This window comes from Indicator indicator, chromosome 7 (genome assembly GCF_027791375.1).
Source record: "Indicator indicator isolate 239-I01 chromosome 7, UM_Iind_1.1, whole genome shotgun sequence".
Classification (NCBI taxonomy): Eukaryota; Metazoa; Chordata; class Aves; order Piciformes; family Indicatoridae; genus Indicator; species Indicator indicator.
Genome location: NC_072016.1, coordinates 28,989,773 through 29,015,142, shown reverse-complemented (window position 1 = coordinate 29,015,142; position 25,370 = coordinate 28,989,773). Strand labels below are relative to the sequence as shown.

The 25,370-nt window shown below is 38.7% G+C and overlaps 1 protein-coding gene across 1 annotated transcript in view; it reads right to left on the bottom strand.

The window, feature by feature from the left end:
- Positions 1-21,899, bottom strand: part of CABCOCO1 (ciliary associated calcium binding coiled-coil 1) — a 55,401-nt gene extending 33,502 nt beyond the window's left edge. Inside the window, exons 1-5 of the mRNA XM_054382709.1 lie at positions 21,882-21,899; positions 13,812-13,924; positions 10,878-11,047; positions 7,136-7,280; positions 1,759-1,831 (exon numbers count right to left, since the gene is read on the bottom strand). Of these exons, the coding sequence (XP_054238684.1) occupies positions 1,759-1,831; positions 7,136-7,280; positions 10,878-11,047; positions 13,812-13,924; positions 21,882-21,899 (519 nt within the window). The remainder of the gene's footprint in view (positions 1-1,758; positions 1,832-7,135; positions 7,281-10,877; positions 11,048-13,811; positions 13,925-21,881) is intronic.
- Positions 21,900-25,370: the final 3,471 nt, after the last annotated feature.

Genomic DNA, 25,370 nt, shown 5'->3' with positions numbered 1-25,370 from the left:
ATAGATAAGCATTTCTAAATATAACAAATTTGCAGCAAAAGAACTTGAAGTTTATGTTGGGTTCACCTCTCATCACATTTTAACACATAAAGCAAGTGCAAATAATGCCATAAATTTCTATGTATAGCTTCAATGCCTCGAAGTGTTACTCATTGAAGAACAATGTATCACCCTATCAAAATAAACTCTACAGCAATGTAAGTATTGATTTTCTTGGGCATTGCAGTGTGGCTGGAAAAATTAAAGACTCTGACATGGAGCTCATAATACAAAACAGATGGAGTAAACTGAGCCAGTGCACAGGTAAGAAATGGCTGTAAAAGAGTTACAGCTAAAAATTGTCACAAAGGTTTTTGTGACAGTTACAATTGTAGATTACGCTTGTTCCTCTGATGGATCATTACCAAAGTAATTCACAGAAGCACATTTCTGCCATTCCCTAGTGGAGGTGATGCCTTCAGCAGAGGTGGTATCCCCTAGCATAGAGATCGTGTAGAGCAACCACTCTTCTGTGGCTGTTAGAGTGTACACTGACTTCAGCCATGCAGAAATGCATTATAAGAAAATACAAAGGCATTTCTTTTAAGCTAGTCTACAACTGATATGTGACCCAAACTGACACTAGAAATTAATCAAAGCATCATTAAAAAATACCCAACAACTAATTACAAAGTACTAACCAGCCATTGATGTGATTAGCTAATATAAAATCTAACCCTAACACAGTACCACTGAAGTCCTGCTCTGTTTAGGTAATGACAGTTTTGTCACTGATTTCATCATAGTTGGAATTTCAACTCGCCTTACAAATGATATGAATAATTTCCAAATACTTGCACCAATGCCAGGAAAAGTCTTTCTTTTTTAATAATATGGTTATTTAAAGGCAATACAGAAAGAAATTATCCCACATCATTTACAGAGACAAACCCCTGGCTGAAAGCGTAACGAAAATTTTCCAGTCCATTAATTTTAACTTTACCTGTGTACTGATAAGCTAAAATATAAGTGCCACCAAAAATATTCCAATACTGTTCTTCTCTGAGCAACCAGTTGTCTCCTAATATGAATTATAAATGTAAATCCTTTTCAATGTATTGTAACATATATCCTCAAAATGCTAAAGGAGTCAGGCTAAAGGAAGGTTCGTTTGATGAACTGAATCTGTCCATTTGATTAAGGGCCACATCCTGCATCAATGCATTTTCTAACGTATTTTTTCACATGAAGGTTACAATACATGACAAAATTTACAGTCAAGCCAATTCACCATTATTAACTAAATGCTTTCAAAATGCTGAATTTCTATCTAGCTTGTTTCTTTCCAGGCAGCACAATTAACTGTTGGTGACTACAGCAGAAACAAACCCCTGTACATACAGATGCATACATAAATATTAGGACTGTGGTCAGACTTGGCTTGGTATGCAACCTCTTCTGATTTTGACTGCTGATTTTAAAACAGAGTCAGGCTCATGCATTGCTAATTCAAACTGCATGCATCAATATACACAAAACTATTCCTGATTTAACACAACTAGCATCTTAACCAAGCAATGCATTTACACTTTTTTGAAATCCAAAATAAATCTTGAATATGTGGATCTAAACTTCTAATTTGTGTTCTTTAATCAGACATTTTATGTTAGCAATGCAGTAACATTGAGATGAAGTTGCTTTGAGCGATATAAAACATATGTCATGGTGCATTCATTAAATAATTCTGCATAATGAGTTCCATCTATATAAATTACTTACCTCATTACTCATCACAAGTTCTTCTCTAAGACTGTGCAAGAGATATTCATATAGTTTATAGTGTTTAAATAAGCTGGAAAACAAGAGAATATAGTACTATAACAGCTGTAAATCTCAGGAAAGGTAACAATATTAAAAATTCTGTTCAATTAAATATGATGATACTCCACACTTTAAAAAGAAATGGTTGTTGTATTCAGGTACAAAGTGCAGAGTATTTAATTTACAGGATTTACTATCAGGTGACCATGGAAAACACAGTATGATACTTAAAAATACATTCACTTTGTGCTTATGAAATTGAACTCTGAGAAGAGAAAGTTCTACTCTGAAAAAAGTAATTCCTTAAACACTTCTAGGATACTTAAGCCTTTAATATCAGGGACAGTGGACAAGAAGGAAACAAACCCAAATAAGATATCAGAGTCTTTGATGGGCTGCCAGTGCAGGGAGCAAGTCTGATCTTGGAACACCGAAACAAGAAAGAATGGAAGCATTTCTCTTCTCAAGGTCATATTGCAAAAATCATCACAGTATTTCCTCTAAGCAAAACTAAATCCAAGATTGACACACCTGAGGTTTGTGTATTACAACAAAAGTGACATTAGGCTTTCTCAATGGCACACAATATTTATCTTCCTTAAAACATACATGGCTTTCTTCTTGTGTGTTTTAAATAATTTTCCTTGCTCCCTTTCCTAATGATCAACGATATGGCATTTGTTTAACCAAAAGTTTAGTTTGTCACAGTCCATCTGTTACAATTAATTGTTCTTTTTAAATCATGATGCAGAACTTCTGGCTTCTGTCATGTCATTTTGACTTACGATTTAAAACAGCTCATATCAAGTTCAGGATGAAGAATGATTTTGGGAGTTTAGTGCTCTCTTTCCTGATGTGCCTGTGAAAGATGCAGCAATATTTGCAGGAACACCTGTAAGACGTTCCTGTGCTTTCCAGCTAGGACTGGACACAGGCTCCTTTCTTAAGAGAGCCATCAACTGGAACAGCAAAACCTCTTTGCTTGGTGCTTGCAAGGTCACATCTGGAATAATGACACCTGCTGTAGGGTGAGCTTTGGACTAGACAGCCTCCAGAAGTTCCTTCCAACCTCAGTTTTCCTACGGGTCTATGAAAGTAACTACTACACCCAAGACATGCAATTCCCTAGCTAATGTTAAAGACACTGGTACAAGCTGCAGCATATCATGCTAGTGCTATGAAAGCATGTTTATGATACCAGTGCCTGGCCACACAACCCAGAACAGGCTGCTCTTGGACACATGGTGTTCCTCGAGGCTCTCAGAGAGCCCCCAGAGGTGCCACCCTGTCTGGCTGCCCCATAGTGCTGAGGCTTTTCTCCCAGTCCTGCAGCCTCACATCCTGGCATGGCCACCACAAGGGCTTGACCAGTCAGCCATGTGCAAAGTGAGAGGCTGCTGTGGCAGTAGACAGGTATCTGAAATACAGTCCTGGCTCTGACAGGTAACAAGGAAGCCAGATGTGAGAGTCAATGCTTCGTACACACCATTTTAGTTGATTGCCCTGCCCTGAATCTCCACCAATATTTACATGCTGCCACAGTCCACTGCTGCAGTACCGGAGGTTCCACAAAATACTGCAGACCAGGGATGATTTGCTCTGATTCCAGCAGTGCTGAAGTGCTAATTTATATAGAACAGTAGTTCTTCCAGCCCATGAAAGCATCTTAGAATTAGGAGAATAAAATGGCGGCACAGCTTGTCTCTCTTACAAGACAAGTACATCTTTCAGCAAATAATCAAATGTAGATGTAGAACTTCCTTATTCAAATGGGCACAAATGTTCTTGCACATATATATAGAAGCATTTCCTAATTTGGCGAGAAGTACTATGGCAGCCTCATTGAGTATTTGGTGCTTTAAGTGCCATAAAAAAGTTTTATCCTAGTCACAGTCCAATTATTCAGTTATCATTAGTTAAAAACCAAATTTGTTTACCAACTTGTGTAAGAAATCTGGCTACCATGAACTACAAGTTCCTATCCCCCAAAGCACATAGCCAATTCATTGAGATATTTGCCATTTCATTTCCAGTGTACTTTTACTGCAGTATTTCATCAAAGAATTCCTGACATGTTTCAGTGGAGATAGAGGAATTATGTTTAAGAAGACTTCAGGAATTAATTTGGGAATGACTCACAAGAATTTATGAAAATATACTTCTCCTCTCACATACATACCTATTATGTGGTAAAATTCTAACAGAGATTATTTGAAAAAGACAAAAAATATTTTACGAACATCACAGACACACAAGATATGTATCTTCCAAATTGCACTGACAGGACATAGCATTTGAAATTCTTTCTTTTATATATTCCAGTGCTTTGGAAAGGAGCCAGATTTACAGCACCTGAAAATCACCTTCTTCCCCTTGTCCTCTAAATGTGTTACGCTATTCTTTATGGACTATGTTACAGGTACAGATAATCTATAATATTCCCCCAAATATAACTCATTACTTTTGGCATTTCTGATTTATTTATTTATTTATTTATTTATTTATTCAGCAGCTCTGCAGAAAACAACTTGCTGGTGCTGGTAGATGAGAATCTGGACATAAGCCAACAATGTGCACTTGCAGCTCAGAAGGCCAATGGTATCCTGGGCTGCATCAAAAGAAGCATGGCCAGCATGTCAAGAGAGGTGATTATGCCACTTTACGCTCATTTGGTGAGACCTCACCTGGAGCAGAGACCAGCTCTGGAGCCCTCAACACACAAAGAACATAGATCTGATGGAGCAGGTCCAAAAGAGGGCCACAAAGATTACTGTAGGGCTGGAACACCTCTCCTACGTGGACAGGCTGAGGGAGATGGGACTTTTCAGCCTGGGGAAAAGAAGGCTCTGGGAAGACCTACTAGCAGCCTTGCAATATCTGAAGGGGCCTACAAGAAGGATGCAGAGGGACTGTTTACAAAGGCGCAGAGTGTTAGCATGAGGGGCAATGTCTTGAAATTAGAGGAGTAGATTCAGACTGGATGTTAGGAACAGGTTTTTCACCATGAGGGTGGTAGAACACTGCAACAGGTTGCCCAGGGAGGTAGTCAAGGCAATTACACAAAAATAATTTTACTCATGTAAGATTTTTAAAAATAGTCCTCCTTATGATGTCATATGAATACCTGAAGGTGATTAACAATGACATGTTTCCCTAGCTGTACTGCTTCCTGAAAGAAAATGTCAAGAGCTATGTTGATGTGTGCTTGCCCAAGGAGACAAGATAAAAAGATAACTGTCACCTTCCACCAAACCTGAAGGTGTCATTATAGTTGCTGCATAGTTTGTGCCAATGTGGTTAAGCATTTGTCCTCATTTCCATTAAAAATCCCATGAGTTTATAGCTCATCTGTTAAAATGTGATCTGATCTAAAACATGTCATACTATCTTGAGCAGAAAAAAAAAAGCTATATCATTTAAAATTAAACAGAAAAGGTGAAAACAGAAAAGGTGAATAACAAGAAAAAATGTTGAAGTAATACATTAATCTGAGTTGTAATAAAACTCAGTCTACCTATTTCTGATTTCATAAAGTTCAAAATACACCCACATAAATGTGCTGATTCAGTTCACCTTTAGGAAAAAAACAGTCAAATGACTGAAATAATGGATTGTACAAACTGAACACGTATCACAGAACATATCTGGTTGGAAGAGACCTTCAATATAGACACAGCTATGTATCCATATAACCACAACAACACATACTTCTAATAAATTGAGTAGTTTGAACATGCAATCACATATTTGGTGGTCAAAATACACTTCTGCTGCAAAAGCCTTGTAGCTTGATTGCATTCCCACCCAGTTAATATTTTGGTGGTAGTAGGATGGAGCACCTAATCTCTTGGGTGTAATTCCTGCAATTTTGAAAGAATTACTTCATGGGTGAGATATCTCTCAATGGGTAATTTCCACAAGATCTGTAGACATGCCATTTGGAAACAACATTTGTTCAAATTAATTACACAAAAGGCACAGACAGGAAGTAAGAAGAAAAGTTGAACGAGACTTCTTGAATGCCAGGTTTCCTTTTAGTTTAGGGCTAGTACTTGGCAGGATATTGGTTTGCTCTGACTATAGAAATTTGAGATTTAAAAAGATGTTATCATTTCATGTGGGTAGAAACTGAAGGATTTTGTATTTTCCACAAACAAGAAACAACAGAAAGAAAAAACAGAGCAGGGGAAAGATATAAACTTTAAAGTCCAACTGCAAGAGAAATCACCTGTGATGGGTTTATACCCCCTGTCTGAATCTGAGTACTCTAAGCTGGAAGACTATCAGCCATCCTAGTATTTTTGCCTGTTTTCAAGAGTAAATACTTTCCTGCATCAATGAAAACACACTAAACCCCACTTTTTTGACATGTTGAGCATTTACTAGCAAAAGAGCAGCCAGAAAACTCCCAACAATTTCATGACAGATCAGTCATCACCTTACTCACTTTTTATGCCCATCTGTCACAAAATCTCACCCTCTAACCACTGTTCAAGTTAGAAAATAGGATGAAGGGCTACAGATGTAGTATGGTGTAGGAGCATATATTACAATAGTACCTTTTCCATTTCCCATCTCCTTGCCCCCAGCATTCATGGGTGATACAACAGCTTGAGAGCCATTCTGTTCATCACATACTGGAAACAGCCACTGCCTTAACTATGGCATTTCAGTGGAGAAAGGTCTGTATACATTACTGTGTAGTTAAGACTTTACATGGAGAGATGTGATTGGTTGCTATCAGACTTCCTCTCTCCCTTCCCCCCCGAAAAATTACTGAATTACTGATGTTTGTATCTCTTCCTGTGTTTCTGTTTGAAAACCGAGAACTGTCACAAAACCTTTACAGGCAGATAGTGAACTGTTGCTAACTCTGAAATGCAACATTTTTATGACTCATGTATGACCGTAGTCTTAGTTCGGTAAACTACTGTCAAGCCCAGAAAAATACTTAGAAGTTATAGACAAGACCTAGGATTTTGTTCACCTGGAATCTAGAAGTAGAATGTTTTAAAAGCAAACCAAGAACATTCTCTGTACACCACTCTTCGATTTTCCTTTTATTGCCCAAAACAAAACCCAGAAGGAAGCTTTCCAGCATAATCTTACAGTTTGATCAACTTCCAGTCCAAATTTATTTCCTGAGCTTTGTCATTTGAGGCCAGATCTTTACTGCTACTTGCATATTCTCTCTTTTTTTTCAAGTTTGTGTATGCAGTATGTTGGCACAGTACGAACATAACCAATTAAATAATTTTAACATCTTTTATCAGCTGATTTCCACCCATGTGAAATTACTCAAATAAGAAACAATGAATTCTGTAGATACAAATACCTGAGAGTCAAGTAATCGATGATTGCTTTGGCTTGCTCAATGCTGAAGAAATTCAAGTCACCACTTCTTTCTGAATCGGTTTCTCCTATTCCAGCCATTGCTTTTCCAAGTTCTTTTAAATTTTCTCCTAAGGTTATACGCTTGTCTGCAAAGAACAAAAACTAAGTATAAACATGACAGGGTGGGGGTTTTGGCCTGTTCTAGTTATAAGACTTCTTGAAGTTTAAGAAGTCACGAGCCATGTACAAACTTAAGAAGGAACAGCAGTTGAATGTTTTTCTATGTTGCCATTATTCTTCTCAAAAAAGGGTGCATTAAAATTCCATCACAACATCTCCAACCCACCTTCATAATGTAAGGACCACAAGAATGGGTATTTAGGATACTATAACTTGGCCTCTTACTTATGCAGAGAAAACCACAGGCAGAGCAGTATGTAAATTTGAGGTGCACAGTATATTTACCTTTACTACTGTTTATGTATTGTAAAAGATTATTCTTCTGACCGTGCCTCTTGCAACATAAACCATTAATACAGGAGGTTTTATATTAAAAAAGGTGACATTTTTTTAAAGCACTTACAGTCATAAATGATTAAGCATGAATATGTATAATAATGTATTCACAGACTGGGAGACATTTTTGCACTCCCCCAAAACAGATAATTATATTTTTACCCTGGAAATCAAACCCAAATGTCAAAACCACTCCGCACTAAAATTTAAATTCTTTTTGTTAACTTGTTTAAATTCTTTTTGTTAACTTGTTTAAGAGGAAACTATGTAATATATCTGTGTTGGCTAAACTTTTAAAACAAAAGGATTTATCTTTCTGTTTGGTGGACAGAGTATGTCACCACTAGAACCATGGTGGAGATTCATGCACAATTTACTTTTCTTTTCAAGTCTAAAAAGTCTAGAGTGGAAAATGGAGAAATACCCACCAGTGGTGAAACTGATTTATTTTCCTTATTGTTTTAATTCCCTACTGCTCTGCTCCTTGGTTCTTTGTACAGAAATCAAATTAAAAAACTTGCGAGATTCTGATCTTTATAGTTTTGCCCTTTAGTGGTACACCAGTCAAATCCTGAAAATTTCACCTCAATTTTCAGTAATGGAGGCAGCACTATATAAATAACTATAATGGAAGAAGCAAGAAAGAAATGGAGTATGGAGGAAATAAAAGCCATGGGAAATGAGAAAGGGTAACAGAACCAGAAATATTACAGTTAGTAAGGAAGTGAAGCCACAAAACAACATCATGAGAAGTCACAACACTCAGGCTGAGGTCTACTACCAGCTATTCCAAATCTTTTCTTTCCTCTGCACACCTGATTTTCAGCCCCAGCTACCTCTCTCAGAATGGATCTCATAGTGCTTCTGTGAGGTGAGATGTGCTTTATCCTCAGTATGTAGAAGATGAATCAAATCATGCAAGTAATTCCTTCTGGCTCCAAAACAATCAGCCTCCAGTTTTCAAACCTCAATTCTCCTCTCTCTTTTACCAGCTGTAAATGAGTTTACACTACCTCCCTTCTCTAAATCCATTCTTCCTGCTCCATGCTATTCTTGCTGTTATGGTCAAATCAGCTTAATTCTCTAGACCACTTAGGTCCAGTGTAGGGAATGGAAAGCAAATGGTCATTAATATAGAAGGCATTAGCATTTTGCTCTTAGTTCAAATGTCTGGTCTTGGAACTTGCACCAGATGAGAACAGTAATTGCAAGGAAATTCACCTTATCCCTGGGCTACAGCATATTTTATAAATGGATTATTCAGGGTACTTAGCTGTGAAGAAAATATAAGAAGTGTCCTGTAAGCATTTACAAACTGTATTTTCTTTCCCTTAAAACCATGTGTCTTAGCTAAATCCAAATGGATTTTCACAGGACAGCAAAAAGCCAATTCACAAAAGTTGCTTGCCAAACCTTATGTCTGTCCTTCAATACATAGGGCTATTAGAGCTGCTAAAAAAAAATAAAAGGAACAAAATAACACTTATGTTTCCACAGCCTCTGTCTGCAAGCCAATTGGATTGTTTTAGTTGTAATTTTATATATAAAAATTAATCAGAGGCAGACACTACCATGGAAAATTTCACCTTAAGAGTTAAAGTTTGGCAAAGCTTCACGAAACTAAGTTCACATTCCTGAAAAATGTCAGTCAGCTTTAATAATCAGTTGTGCTACCAGCCTGTCTGCCACACAGACTGTATTACATACAGTCTCATAAAACTAATTTCTGACATGTTTCCATTCTTCTCCATTGTTATATTAATATAGTTAGCATATGTTAAGATACTTTCTCATTGGAGACAGGAAGGACAACTGGAATTCCAATGATCATAAAGCACGTACATATTCTGTCAAAATTCCAAGTCAGAAACGCCTTTGAATTAAATTACAATGCAAAAGTATAACTACTATAAACCTGATTTTAAACATTTATCTTCTCTTTGAATGGAACTGCTGAGTCCTTTTGCTCTTCCTCTGGGATGGACTTTTCTCAACATAATCACCTTCAAAGCAAATGTTAAGTAAGCATTGTGATCTCTGAAAAGTTTTAGAGGATGATGCTACCACTTTTTTCTGGCTATTTTGTCCCCACTAGACCCAAGCTACATGCTTTGTTGCAAATCTTGTAGCCACAGGAGCTACAGTCCTTTCACTGCCATTTTTCATCTTTGGACGTGATGCCAGTTTACTTCCCATTCCAGTCTTTAGTTAACTGATACATTTTGTGCCAGAAGTGCAGCATTTGCCATATAGAAAGATGTCTGAGAGTTGACCTCCAAGGATAAAATAAATGTAATTCACCTGCCATAATGCTACAGGATGTACTGAATATTTTGAACAGCAGAGAAATGTGCCCAAGGCCATAGTGAGTCAGTCACTGAAACAGCTGGAACTGGAATTTAGAAGCTCCTTGCTCCCTCTCTACTATAATTATTATTTATTTTACCATAACAAAGAAAACGTCCCCTCATGACCCAGCGCTTTTGTACCACATAATGTACAAAGAAAGAAGAGGGATATTCTACAAAAAGACTACAGTTCTAACAGAAGTTTAACATCTTCCAGTAAGAATTATTTTCAGGGTGTTACAGTTTACAGATGCAAAAGGAAAAATAATGATAAGGGCTCTATCATTCATTGGATTGCTAATAGGAATATAGAGCAGAGGCATAAACAGCTTTTGCTCTCTTTTCTTCGCATGTCGCTTCTGCTTGCAACTTTCCCCTCTCTCTCTCGTGGCCTTGCCAGGGGTACCTCATTTTTGACTATTGTGTGAGGTAACGGGAAGGAGGGAGGGAGCAGGGGAGGAAGTGAACAGGGGGGTCTGAGGAGTTTCTGTGTTGTTTATAAATTGGAAATATATACATACTGTATATGTATATTTTGTATATGTATATATATGGTAAATGTATATTTTGTACATATTTGTTGCATTTCATATTTCTAGATTGTAGTTTGCTTGTAAATATAGCTTCATTTGCTTCCATCCCAAACTGAGCTGGTCTGGCAATCTTCATTTTGCGGGGGGAGGGGCATAATTATCCAAATTAGTTGGGGGGTAATTTCAACACACCACACAGGGACCAGGCATAACATGTCGACATTCAAGAGGAAAATAAATTATTTTACAATTGCTAGTAATTAAATATGTCTTTATTAAAATGAAATGGAAAGCATTCTTGCCTTCCACTTCAGATATTTATTTTACAAGTTTTGGCTATACTTACCACTGAGGTTCTCCAACAGGAAGTGTAATAGATCCATGAATCCTGAAAGCTGCATAAGACTGAAATTCATTTCTTTAGCCCAGCAAAATCCAGCAGTATAATAATCTAGCAAAACAGCTTGTTTGAAAGATGTCTTTAACTGTTTAAAATTCAGAAATTCTTCAAGCTTTCTAGAAGAAATTGTAGGGTAAAATAATGCAATGTAAAAAAATGAAATGTAAAAATTAAATTAGAGATTCTGAATTTAACTTAGTCTACTTGTAATTACACACATAAAATATAATAATAATTAGTATTATAGACATGTATATATCTTCCTGGAAATCAGCTACATCAGTTTCTAGATATAATGATCAACTGAAAAAAGTAAATACCTACAGGTTTCAGTAGACACTATTTAAATATTAAGATCTGATAACGAAACAACAAAAATAAGAGCATGAAAAAACCCAAAGAGAAATACTCTGAAAATCTCAGACAGAAATCAGTGTTTGTTCAGGAAGTACTTTGCAGGATGAAATGGAAAACTTTCTGCTACCACTTTTTCATTCTGATTAAGACTTTACTAAAAAGACCCTGCTTCCATTTTGAAGTTATTTTTCATGTAGCCTCTGAAAAAAAATTACATTTGAAAATAATGTAAATAATATAATATAAAATTACTGGAAGTACCTAAAATATTTAGAAGTTTTAATTTCACTTTTATAATAGTCAAGACATTTAAAAAGAGCCTCGTCTTATTTTACTAGCAGACTGTGGATATTTTTCCACTTACTTTAACTTGAAAAATTAATGAAAAAATAAACTCCCTTGTAGGAGACCATGCTGTTGCTGAATTATTTATGTCTACTCTATCCAAACACAGAATTAGTTATGTCTTTTAGAATAATTGTGCACTTTTTTCCACATGAGGAGAAGGGATCAGGGCTAGGACTGCAGTTTGCAATTCTTCCAGTAGAACTTCAGTCAGTCACATCTCAAGCAGTTACATTTTACATAAGGCAATCCCTGGTTCCTTAACTACACCTGATGATATAGGTGCCAGTAGTGATCACAGTTTCCAGTTCCCTGTAAAGGAGCAGTCTTTCCCTCCCCATCCATTTTCATTCCATCCTAAGAACAGCATTAATCTCAAACTTACTGATAGGCAACCACTAGTTTTTCAAAGAGGGTTTCAAGAAGCCAGTAGAGATACACTGTCAGATAAGATGAGTTTCTTTTTTTTAATTAAAGCTTCAATAGCTAATAAAATAAAGCATATAATCTGATTTTGTTTAAAACATGTATTCCTTTGTTCTGCATGACAAATTCGTGTGGCTGCACACACTTAACTGTGTACTGAAATAGAAGTGGACAATGGCCAGCTGAACTCTCCAAAGTTTGAAACCATATCCTCTCTTTCTGAAGCTTCTGCCAACTCTGTTTTCATAATCAGAGCTTCTCAGGGATTCAGATTTTCTCTGATGCTGCTAACAAACACCAGTACTCATCTTTTCAATATTCTGTAAAGGATTTATAGATACAACAGTATCTATAACCTACTAGGAAATGATGGGGCATTTAGATTTCCTAGCTACCCTGATTGCTATTTCTTCCTTCAGAGAAGGTGCTCCAATCCTACAGAGATGGATAGCAGCATAAAACTCCATGACATATGTGAATGCAGGACAGGAAAGTTCTCACACTGAATCAGATCAGCTCTAATTTTCTAACCTTAGCTGTGGTCTTCAAATTGCTCATGTGTAGACATCATGCACTATGGCAAGCAAACTAACAAAATTTCAATGCTGCTGCTAAACTGCTTAGAGTGCATAAAATACCCTGTAACTATCCTCTTTCAAGTCAGATGCAGTACGTACTTTATGTTCCACTTGTACAGTGTACATATAAAAAAAAAAAAAGTGATCAGCTGAGAATAAGAAGAAACATATGATCTTTCAATGCTTTTCCTACTAATCTTAATGAGAAAGTTTCACAATAAATTGCATCATTAAGCACATTTTAGTCTCCAGTGAGCTGTACGCTTCAGTCTCCTCTAAAATAAGAGGCCTATTGTGTAACAGAAAACAGTAAATGAAAGAATTCATTTTATTATTACTTGATGGGAACAAATTTTCTTTCCAGCTCTCTTAAAAAAAAAATCCCAGAAAGAACAATTGTTTTTTCTCAGAACAGTAGGATAAATAGGAGGAACAGAATATATTTCAGGAATAATATTTTAATCTTTATTAAACTGTTTATCTATTCAGAGGAATAAGGCTGAATTTTTTATTCCATTCTGCCAAAACTAGTTCAGTGGACCAGCCTTTTTGCTTTCAATTCATGAAGAATTTGCTAGCAGACAAAAGTACTCCTAACAATTTGGGCACTTCTGAAAAATCCCATCCTTAAAATAAAAGTCTAGAGTCTCAGGCTGAACTCCTGGCCTCCTACATTTAGCTGCTATTAAATACTAATAACAAAGTAGAGTGTTGCTACAAGGAAGACAAGATGGCTTTACATCAGAAGTCTTTGGCTGCCTCCTATTTCCCCAGTGCACCATAATGGCTACCTACTAATACCTTCTTAATGTTACAGTACAGAATCTTAAATATTTTAGCAAAAAAGTTACCAGGCCTGTTCTTATTTACACCTTAGTATTTCATTTACAGCATATTTGAACTATTGTAAACTCAAAACTCACATCAATCTGAAATGTCAGTGGGGAAAAAAAAGGAGCCAAAGAAAAATCAAGATGTATAGGAAATGCAGTAAACCAAAATGGATCTGACATCAACAGCGTTTCTTCCTATCTTTCATTAATCATATTACATATCAATGATTTAACTAAGCAATTAAAGACTAATGACATCACCACCACAAGGGAAATCTAACAGTCTATAATTTTTATTTCATTATTACATTGGCTCTAGAGTTGTTACCATTGCCACTTACTTTTGAATTCCTTCCACATTTTGTTCTGCCAAAGCAGAAATTTGGGAAAGAGAAAGAAACGTCTGATTTAAAATCTTCTTTCCACCAGTGGCAGCCTCATCTCTGTCTTCTTCCTGCACAAATATGTATACAGGAATATAATGTTTATTTCATTTTGTCAGTAACTTATCTAAATAACAATTTTATTTTGAGGAAGTAATCTGAATTAATCCCTGGCAAATGCCAAAAATGTAACACAGCTATAATTATATGGCAACACAATACCCTAACACATTTTCACTAGAGAAAAGCTATGCAGATACATGGAAAATAGTATTTTTATCTTAAATTCATGTGGGAATACAGTGACATACCACATGCAACACAAGATTACATTAACTTGCAAATAAAAACAAGAGAAATATAAAGATGCAAAAAGAAACACCACCATGAATCTAGATTTCACCAACACGACACTAAATTGCACAGTAATTGAATTTTAGAATCAGTTTCTGCTTAAGCAGAATTAGATATTATGAGCACACATACACATTACTGTGCTATTTGCTCTTCACCCTGTAATTGATTGCATTTCCAAATTTACTGACTGTACTGACTCCTTCTCCAAAAAAAGCGCAAGATGTTTGCTACAACACAATGATACACATACAAGGACCTGACAGTACTGTTTCAGAGGTCAGTGTGTTTGTAATACAGACAGCAATTCCTTAAGGAAAATACAACTGAGCATGAACCAGCAATGCAATGGTCTTACAAAACAGTGTCACTGACCCAAAACATTTGACCAGAGCCTGATTTCAGTAAGAAAACAATAGGTGGGGAAAAAAAAAAATCTTCTTTTACAACAAAATATGCAGGTGACAAAGTGAGATGTCAAAGCATGTTGTAAAAAGTGAGATGAGGCAGGCTCCTCACAGAGGTGTATGGCACAGGAACAAGGAACAACAGTCACAATAACAGAGTGTTTCAGTTGAAAGGGACCTACAAATACCTTAGAATGAGACAGCATAAGGAAAAATATTTCACTATAAGCATTAAGAATAGGTTACCCAGAAAGGTGCAGGGTTTGAAACCTAAACTGGACAAAGCCCAGGTCTGCATTCAGTGCTGGCTCAGATCTGAGCAGGCAGCTGAACCAGCTCATGTCCCAAAGGTCCCCTACAGCCTCATGACTGAGTCTAATTGGCCTGACCTGCTTCTGCACCAGGACACAAAAACCCAATCATAATTTACTTGTAGCCCTACATCTGTGGGACTCGAGCTGTACAGACGTGCAGCAAGGCAAAGCTTGCAAAATAATGTTTCTAGCTTGCCTAGAGAGAGAAGTGGAAGACGAGGTCTTTTTTGAGCCTGAACAGTATTGTTCTGGGCTAATAATCAACTAACTCCAGCACTGGGCAAGGAAAGCCCCCAAATAAAGCTACACTACTCCCCCTGCTGCTGCCAAACTGCAAGACATACGTAAAACTCGGACAAGCTGAATTACAACCTTCAAGACTGACAAAACAAGACTGTGAGGAACAAAGAACTTCTAGTGGACAGATTAGGGTTTTTCTTCTCTAATTAACATGTACTTTAACATGCAAAATCACTGTTTCCAACCATAAAGAAGTTAGTCTCTGATAAAATGCCTTATCAGAACAACAGGAATGAAGTAAACAAAGGCTTCCTTCACATATTTAGGAGCATGACTATTATCAGCAATAATTCATGAAGTATAAAAAGAAGTATTCCTACACTCAGTAATGTTAATATAATTGAAGCTGCATGCCCCAGATAGGAAAAAAATAGCTCAACATGCTAATATTATACAATTATTGAAAGATATTTTTGAATAATTAGGACAAGAATGCTTTCCTGAAGTGACCACTGTTGTTAGTAATAAGTTGAATAAAATGTTCTTTAGAATTAGTGAGAGCTGAATTAAAAGAATAACTGACATCAGTGTTTTGGAAACTGAATTAATCCTTCTTCTCACTATGTATTTTTGCACTGTTATATAAATGGCGTATTACCTGCCAGTCAACACTTTACTGATGATATTTTTTAATAAAATAAAATGTTAACATTTTACAGGAGTCACCCCAGATGGACTTTATAGCATGAGGAATTTAGCACTGTTTCAGAAACAAAAGAAAGCCCAAGGCATAGTGGTTTTGTTCTGATCAACTACCTGCATGACACTCCTCATTCAACATCACAGGACTAGCCCTGTAAACTGAGGTGCATCAAAAGGCTTTTTTTTTCTCACACTGTTTTGGATCTCATGCTGTAAAGAACAAGTTAGTAAGCAAAAAGTTGAACATTCTAGAAAGCAATTTTTACTGAACTCTCTAAAATCTTACGCAAATTCCTCACTGCTTCCTGAAAGGTATCAGGCAACATCTACCACATCAGAAAAAGCTTGTCCAAAAAGGAATTTTCTGCTGCCTCCAATACGTACCTGGCTTGCTACAGTATGAAGCTTTCTAACTTGTGTTCTATCGACAGACCCAGCACTTAACAGGCTGGTGGCTAAAGGCTTATCTTGTTCTCTGAATTACAAACAGCAAGAGGGACCTCTGGAAAAACATACTGAAGTCTTAGTATACAGTGTTGTATTACAGCAATATTTATCCTATACAAGATTAGAAAAATTAACTTAAAAATAACTCTAGGTGCCTTACACTTAGTCATCTATAATCTCAACACATTTTAAGGTCCTCTAGCATTAGAAACACACTTTACTATGTTTCTAATGTCCAGTTCTGGTGTCCTCATCACAAGAAGGACATAGAGTCATTGGTGCGAGTCCAGAGGAGAGCCACAAAGATGATCCAAGGACTGGAACACCTCTGCTATGCAGATAAGCCAAGAGAGCTGGGGGTGTTTGGCCTAGAGAAAAGAGACTCCAGAGGTATCTTAGAGCTGCCTTCCAATAGCTGAAGCAATCCTACAGGAAGACTGGAGAGAGACTTTTCATAAGGATGTCTAGCAACTGGATAAGGGGGAATGGTTTGAAGCTGAGGGAGAGTAGGTTTAGACTGGATCTTAAGAAGAAGTTCTTCAGTACAAGGGTGGTGGGACTCTGGAATAGGTTGCCCAGAAAGGTTGTGGATGCCTCCTCACTGTGGGTGTTAAAGGCCAGGTTGGATGAGGCCTTGAGCAGCCTACGGGTGTAGTTGAGAGGCATCCCTGCCCGTGATGGGGAGGTTGGAGTAGAATGATCTCTAAGGTCCCTTCCAGCCTAAGCCATTCTATGATTCTTCAACCAACAAAAGTTTGCAACTCAAGCTTTAGAGATACTCAAGCTGTTGTAACTCAGTATTGCAGATAAGGGTCTGCAATCTGCCCATCAAAATCCCACAGTTTACATGGCAAGGTAAATGTTTCCCATTTCACCGTTTCAACACCGAGCTGGTATTCCCAGTAGCAACGCACTCCACCAATGCAGTCCTTTCTTTGCTACTGCTCATGATAAGGATGGACTTGTGGCACTGCTACCCACTAAAACAAGCAGAAGTATCAGGTAATAAGAAACACTGATGAGGAACTGTGAGAGAACACACATAATTTAGAAAGTTAACTTTTGAACTTATCAGTGTTTCTGTAAGTTAAACAGTGAAGGTCCATGAACCATTTGAAGAATCCCATGTTTGTGGAAAGCTGGGAAAAACCTCCACACACATGAATCAAATGTTATAATTATTTTGATTGAATACTGTTTTGTCTTTTGATTGCTGTCTTAAGCCAGCATTGAAAATTCAAAAAGAAGTTATTTTCTATACGTGTGCACTGATGTCAAAGAATTTAATGTTCAATTTACTGTTAACTCTAGTGACTGACTGAGGTAATCCAAGGCAAGTTAATTCTGGTAATAATATCCTTATGTGCTGGGGAAAAAAAACCCATCCAATCCTACCAATACACACTCTCAGCAGTAGACTTAACCTATTCAAATACAGGCTACTGCTACAGAACTATTTGTTACTGTGGGTTTTGGGTTTTTTCCTTCAAAGACTCTTTAGCTATTTTGAATGTATAAAATATTTCTGGCTGTTTAATAAGTTATTCCAAATGCTTTGGGCACCCATTGTCAACAACATGCAATCAAAATACCAAACCTGTTGTTCTAAACCAAAAGAATGAGATCTTCCTTGAATCTCTTGGCCAGTGTTCACAAATCATCGTGAAGTAGAAAATATTATCAGAAGAGTGATGTAGTTAAATAGGAAATTGCAAAAAATACCTCTCTGAACCACAGAATGCACTGGGTTGGAAGGCACCTCTAGATGTCATCTACTCCAATTCCCCTGCAGTAAGCAAGGACATCCCCAACTAGATCAGGCTGCTCAGATCCTCATCAAGCCTGACCTTGAATGTCTTCAGGGATGGGGTCTCCAACACCTCCTTAGGCAACTTCTTCCAGTGTTCTACCACCCTCATAGTAAAGAACTTCTTCCTAATGCCAATTTAAATCTATTGTTCCTAGGTTACAACCACTGACCCATCACTCCAGACCTTTGTAAACAGTGCCTCCCCAGCTTTCTTGTAGGTCCCCCTCAGGTCTTGGAAGGCCACTATTAGGTCTTCCCGGGGCCATCTCTTCTCCCTGGAGCAGCCCCAATCGAGGAGAGGTGTTCCAGGCCCCTGATCACTTTTGCAGCCCTCTTCTAGACCTGCTCCATCAGGTCTTGTGTTGAGGGTCCCACAGCTGGATGCAGTACTCCAGGTGAGGTCTCACCAGAGCAGAGTGACAGAATCACTATGCTGGCTACACTTCTTTTCATGCAGCCCAGAATGCCATTGGCTTTCTGGGCTGCAAGTGCACATTGCTGGCTCATGTCCAACTTCTCAGACACCAATACAACGAGTCCATTGTACATAGGGGTGTTCTCTATCATATCCTCCCCCAGCCTGTATTGATAATGGGTATTGTTCCAACACTCTGCACTTGGCCTCGTCGAACCTTGTAAGGTTCATCTGGGTCCACTTCGCCAGCTTGGCCTGGTCCATCCAGATGACATTCCGTCCCACTGGCATATCAGCCACACCATTCTGATTGGTGTCGTCTGCAAACTTGCTGAGGGTATCTTGATCCCACTGTCTCTATCATTGATGAAGACATTAAACAGCTGTGGTCCCAGTACAGACCCCTAAGGGACAGCACTTCTCACTGATCTCCAGCTGGACATCAAGACACAGCCCTCTGGATGCAACTGTCAGCCAATCCCTTATTCACCGAACAGTGTGAGTAAGGGAGTGTGTGCCACCTGGGCACACTGCTGTCTCATATTCAGCCAGCCGTCCACCAGCACCCCAGGATTTCTACCAGGCTGCTTTCCAGCCACTCTTCCCCAAGCCTGTAGTGTTGCTTGGGTTTGTCGTGACCACAGTACAGGACCTGGCACGTGGTCTTGTTAAACCTCACTAAATTGACCTCAGCCCATTGATTTAACCTGTCCAGATCTCCACGCAGTGGCTTCCTATCCTCAAGCAGATCAACACTCAATGCAGCCATAGTAAGATATTATTATTTGCATTTGTTTAACAGTGCAACACCACGCTTTAAAAAACAAGTGTTCAAAAATATATTCACAAAGGAATAGCTTACCAGCATTCTTAAACTATAGTAAATACCTAAAGTATAAGGAACGCAAGGCCCTCCTTGTCATCACTTCATCAGGGAGATTAGACTGGACCAAACTCTGCAGCCACAGCTAGATAGTTATCAGTATCTGAGCTAGTTAATTTAAAGCTAACTCAGCTACCTCTGTCTGAGCAATACTGCTGACAGCAATACAGATGTACCCTGAAAGAGTGTTGTATATCAGTTGCAACTTTAATCGAAATGGCAAAAAGGAAAAAAAAAGGAAAAAAAAAACAAAAACAAAAACAAAAACCAACAACCACACCAGCAACACAGGCTGTTTGTATTATTATACACATTTTGTTATCAAGCTGTCAAATACTTCAGCAGAAGCAGAAAATCTTGAAGCTGTCTACATGCATAGTTAAGGCAGAAACAGAAATGCATGCATTGCTCCTGTTTGTTTTTAAAAAGCCCCACTGTCCACTCCCACAATGGGAACTTAAAAATCAATAGTTTCTATTTGTAGTCATAATATGTTTTCTGTTGTCAAATAAATGAAGAAATAAAAATAGTAACACTAATTTCAACTACATTCAAAGAAGAAATATGCAGATATGTCAAATGTAAAAGATAAAAGCTTAAAGGAACGCATTTAAAGAACCCTCATACACAACAGATGCTGATCATGTGCTTTTAAAAACAAAATGCGTTTCAAAAATCTCACACGTTCCAAACGTCAAGATTTACGGATGACCAAATGTATTATGACATTAAACTTTACTGATGTTTTCACAGCTGCAGACTACTTATTGGAAAAAATGTTGTTAAAAATAAAGCAGCTAAGATCAGGATTCAGATTTTTTAAAATATGTTTTTTGTTGAAAGTAATTACAAGTCAGAACAATTAGAAAAGTATTCAATGTAAATCAAAAGAATTGTCTCAAGATCTAAGAAACAGTATAGCAAAAATAGTAGCAAAATATGCTGTTCCCTATAGATTACACATAGACCATGCAAAGCCAACTTCAGTCAAAAATGGAGACAATATAATTTATAAAAATTCACAATTCCACAGACTTTGCAATAAAAATAAATCATGAAGGATAGTAGCAAATATCACACAGGTTACCTCTTGTGCACAGAACAAACCTTAATACGTAAGGAACAGAAAATATGTTAAAAATTGAATTCCTCTAAAGAGTCCTTTTATAAAGCCATGAAGTAAAACTGAGACAAATTTCACTAGTACATTTCAAATGGATGTACAATATATTTTTGACAGGCTGTCGTTTCCCATACAGTACACCTTGTATCCTTTTACTGTGATTTGACTGCATTACCCCAGTGTTACACTGTTCCAACTGTCAAAATATTTAGAGACAATACTGTGGAAAATGCATATATTTTTCATAAAGCATTAGAATATGCAATAACACATTTCATGTATTTATTTAAGGAATCTAAATGTTAAGCTTTTGTACCGACAATCACTTGGGTAGCTTTGTACCAACAGATGTGCCCATTAAGCTGGCTGAAAGTGGTTGTTCACTTCCAAAACAGTCACAGTACCTTCCAAAACAGTCTCACCTATTTCAGACTACAAAGCAGTTCAACCAGAAGTAAATTATCTCATAGTAGCTACAACTATATAGACGGGCTTAAGGGAAAACTTCTGAGGTGGCACAACACTTCATATATTATGGGGGCAAGTAACTTGAATTTGTCAAACTGAAATGCACAAAACACAGCAAAACAAAACAAAACCCCACCCACCCAACCAAAAACAACCAAACAAACAAAAACACAGAGAAAAAACCCAAACAAAACAAAACCCCACCAACAACATGAAGGAGACCAAGCCAAGGACAATGTGGAATTTCAAAATCCTCTAAAGCACTCTGGCTACCTAAAGAAATGAAACATAACCTTGATGTTGCTGGGAACGTCCACATCCTGCACGCTCTTTGAAGGGAAAATGCCTGCCTTTTGCTCAACAATCGAAATTCAGGAAATTCCTACCACTATGAAAAAGCCAAGAAATAGCCATACGCTTAACAACGCGAGTCCACAACCGACAGAAACCTCCCGACCCCAGCAGCCGGTGTGGAAGCAGGGTGAGAATCTCACCGGCTGCGGCTCAGAGGCCAGGCCAGGCACGGGAAGGGAGCGGCCGGGCCTGTCATACAGAGGCCTCCGCTTGTTTCTGACGGGGCTCTCCCTTCCACTCTCCTGGGGTCGCAGTGTACGCAGGTATATGTACCCGCGCTGCATTTTTAGCACTCCACGCTTTTTACCTTCGATGGAGCTTAGCAAATATACAAATATGATACAAATGATAAAATTAAAAGAAAGGGCGGGAAGGCGTTGAGGAACCGCCGTGGGCAATGCGCAGCCACCGCGGCCACCTATACCGCCCCCTTTCTCCGCCCAGTCCCGCGGGATGAGCCAGCGAGCGACATCCCGGACACGCCGCGCAGAGCAGCCACGGAGGGGTGTACCTGCCCCGGAGCTGCCATGTTGCCTGAGACTCGGCGTCGCCGTTGCCTAGGGAACGAAGGCGGGACTCGGCCTGTTGCTCCTGCCCCAGGGGCCCTATCGCCTGCCCTCCTGCTGGGCGGGCGCCATCTTGGCTCTCCGGGGCAGTCACCCGCATGGTTCCCCGTGGGGTTGCGGGGGATTGTGCGTGGCCTTTCCCCTCCGCAGCGCTGTGATAGCGGCAGTGGCTCGGGAGCAGGGAGGCGGTGGGCCTCTGTTGCAGGTGCCTTGAGAGTAGCCCAGCATTGGCCATGGGCTCGGAGCAGGCAGGACCAAGGTGAGCTGCCTTCACAGCTCCTGCCTACGATGCACCTCTGTGGGCCCCTCAGGTGTCCGGTGGCACAGCACCCAGGAAGGAGCCTGCATGAGGAAGGATACGTCTGCTAATGACTCTACTTGGTCCTGTCGGTTCTTGCAGCATGTTTATCCAGTCGCTGTTACACCAGCATCAGTGACCTGGACCGTTCACACAGCAGACATCACGGGTGGTGGGTGTTTGGAGGGCTCAGGAGTGTAAGGACACGGTGTATTTAAAAACAATGCCATGCAGCCTGTGAGAAGGCCAGTTCTGTGAGAAGCTAGCAGATGAGGTCTGATGTATTCCTTCATCCCAAGGGCCATGCCACCTCAGGGCCGCTGCCTGTGTCTGCCTTCACTGCTTCAAGGCAATTTCTTAGGAACATCACACACCATGAAGTAATATTTCCATGCCCGTTTTAATTTAGATGTTGACGTTTCCAAATAATGCCATAACTACTACCAGCATTGTTTGAATAAGTTATAGCATCATGCAGTTTTCTCTGCAGTTACGCTAAAAACATCCTGATGTTTTCAGCTTCCTGAAAACCACATCTGAACTAAATACACAAACCTAAATACAGTCCAAAAATGTCAGCACTAATTACTGTAGCTCAGATATCAGCAGGTCTAAATCAAGACTGATGGAGGACTACAGTTACTCCAGCTAAGGATGTGGGCTTAAATGTTCATATTTTGTATATAATTTAGGAATAATTTACCAACCATAGTAAGTGGAAGACATAGAGACTGAACTGCATTTTTACTATGATATATATCATGTTTCTGGTTTCTTCTCTTTGTCCTGTTTTCATATTTTTCTTTAAACTTGGAAGACTAATAAACTAAGCTAACCTGAAACATTTTCTCTGTTAGATGTGTTGCATGCAGACTCGCACCAGCAGCAACAATTCAGAGTAATAGCCCTTACCTGCAAGATCAAATAAAATGCAAACATTTGGTGAGTGAACAGTAATGAGAACAAAGAAAAGTTTATTGATGTGCTGAGGGAGCTGGTATGACAAAACAATTTCTCTGTGGTGCCCCACATAAAGCAAGGACCACCTGGGATTTCTGCAGCTGTTTCAAGGTCTGTTACTGAGAGTTTGCCACTTTCTGAAGTTTGTAATCATCATTTTCTTAAAATGTGCAAACCCCTAAGTACAGAATCTATGCCTTAGCTGGGTCACAAGAAATGACAATCCGTCCATTAGCCGCCAAGATTCTGATTTATAGTGTGAGCTTCAACATGTATGTAACTCCTTTTCCTGCTCAAACAGCCTGATCTTCAGTGACACACATACACTGATCACGCTTCCTAAAGGAGTCAGGGATCTGTATGAGTTTCAGGGAGCTGGGTCCTGCAGCATTTTGTAGTATTATTAATAGTATTTTAAAGAATTGCTTAGCTCTGTGTAGAGTCTACACTGTCAATTCCTACAATTTGTGCCATGCTCTGTAGCTGACAGCAGTACAGCTGCAGTTACTTCCCCTTTTATGTGTGGATAAATCTAACCAAATAAGAATATTATTCAGAGCTGCAAGCACTGCATGCAGTAAGGTGTAAAAAGTGGGGAATTAAATGTGATATTTGGATGCAGTGTAACATGTACATTCATTCTGATGTTATCTAGTCATAACAGGTAAGCTTTTGACTTAATCCTGCATTCCTCTGGTACTGAAAATGCCCACTGGCTTCCATGAAGATTTTCAATGAAAAAGACATGGAGGCTGAAAGCCCTTAGAAAGAGCTATTTCCATTTCTCTTACTTAGTATTAGAGGACTCTGTTCTTTCTTAAACAAACTCTGCACTAGGCAGGTGGATTGAGCGCTAATTGAAGGTCAGCCCACATTTCCAGTAGTGATCTCCTGAACTTCCTACTTTTCAATTTAAAGATGGTCAATGTTACGAAAGTTAGATACAAACAAACAACAACAACAAAAACCCCAACAACAACAAAACCAACCCAAAAGACAAGAAGATTGAACACTGGCACTAAGCCATTCCTTCTAATTTCATGTAGATTCTTCATGCTTACAAAACCCGTATTTGTATGCATATATTTAAGGCAGCATTTTTAATTCCTTCACATGCTGGACTTGTAAGTGCAACACAGAAGTAGCTAACTTAAAACTCTGATCTAGTCCTGTCCTACTGCAGGTAACAATGGTAGATTTCTTGCGATTGCTAATGGTCACAGACACTCTAGGTCAGAGAACAGCTCCTACTGCAGAGATCTTTCTCCACTGGCACAGCTCTGTTAGGTGCAAAGGTGCACTGGAAGTGTCTGTTTCCAGAATGCTTAATTTAAACATACCATATTTGGAAAACTTGGCTTACACAGTGTTACAGAGTAAGTGCTCTTCTACTTATCTGAGAAGCAACCAAAGTTCAGGTTTCTGAGGCTGCTTTTACAAGACCACTGTCACCCAGCACCTATGTATCTTGGAGGGAACAGTTTCCTCTTCTTTCCATCTTTGATTAAAGCTCTCAGCTCATAGCACCTGGAACACATCTAGCCTATTAAAGATAACCACATAGCCTACTTATGCTCAGCTCTGGCAGGAGCTGGGTGAAGAGCTGGTTGCTCCTCAACTTCCATTGTGTCCTCAGATTTTCATTTTACTAATGATGTCCTGAAGCATCATAAATATAGCACTTCCAAGCTGCTTCCTGCACAAGGAATGACACTGTTGCCTTCCTAGAAATACTTTCCTCTTCCTTGTGATTATCACATCTTCTGAGAAGGGAACAGACTCTACTTGCATCATACAAGCACTTGTCAGAAGGGGAAAGGTCACAGCTGTACGTGAAGCTTTACAGGGCTTTGATGGTGCAGGCGATCTGCAACTGGGACAAAACCAGCTGCTGCAAGAAGGCTCCAAAATACTCCACTGAGTCCTCCAAACTCTTAACAACCAGGGTGATTTAATCTGATTTTGTTACTCATTTGCAGAGATGCTTTCATTTTAGCAGCAGAATTTGAGGAAAGGAATGAATTTTCAGAAGCCTTCTTTAAAATAAATAAAGCTTTTGTAAACTCCAAGCCTGCTCACACATCCTTGTGCTTTAGAGATCCTATGAAAATGTTCAATTGCAAACATGTTCCCACTCACCTTTAGTTGAGCATCATGAAGCACAGCAATTATATGT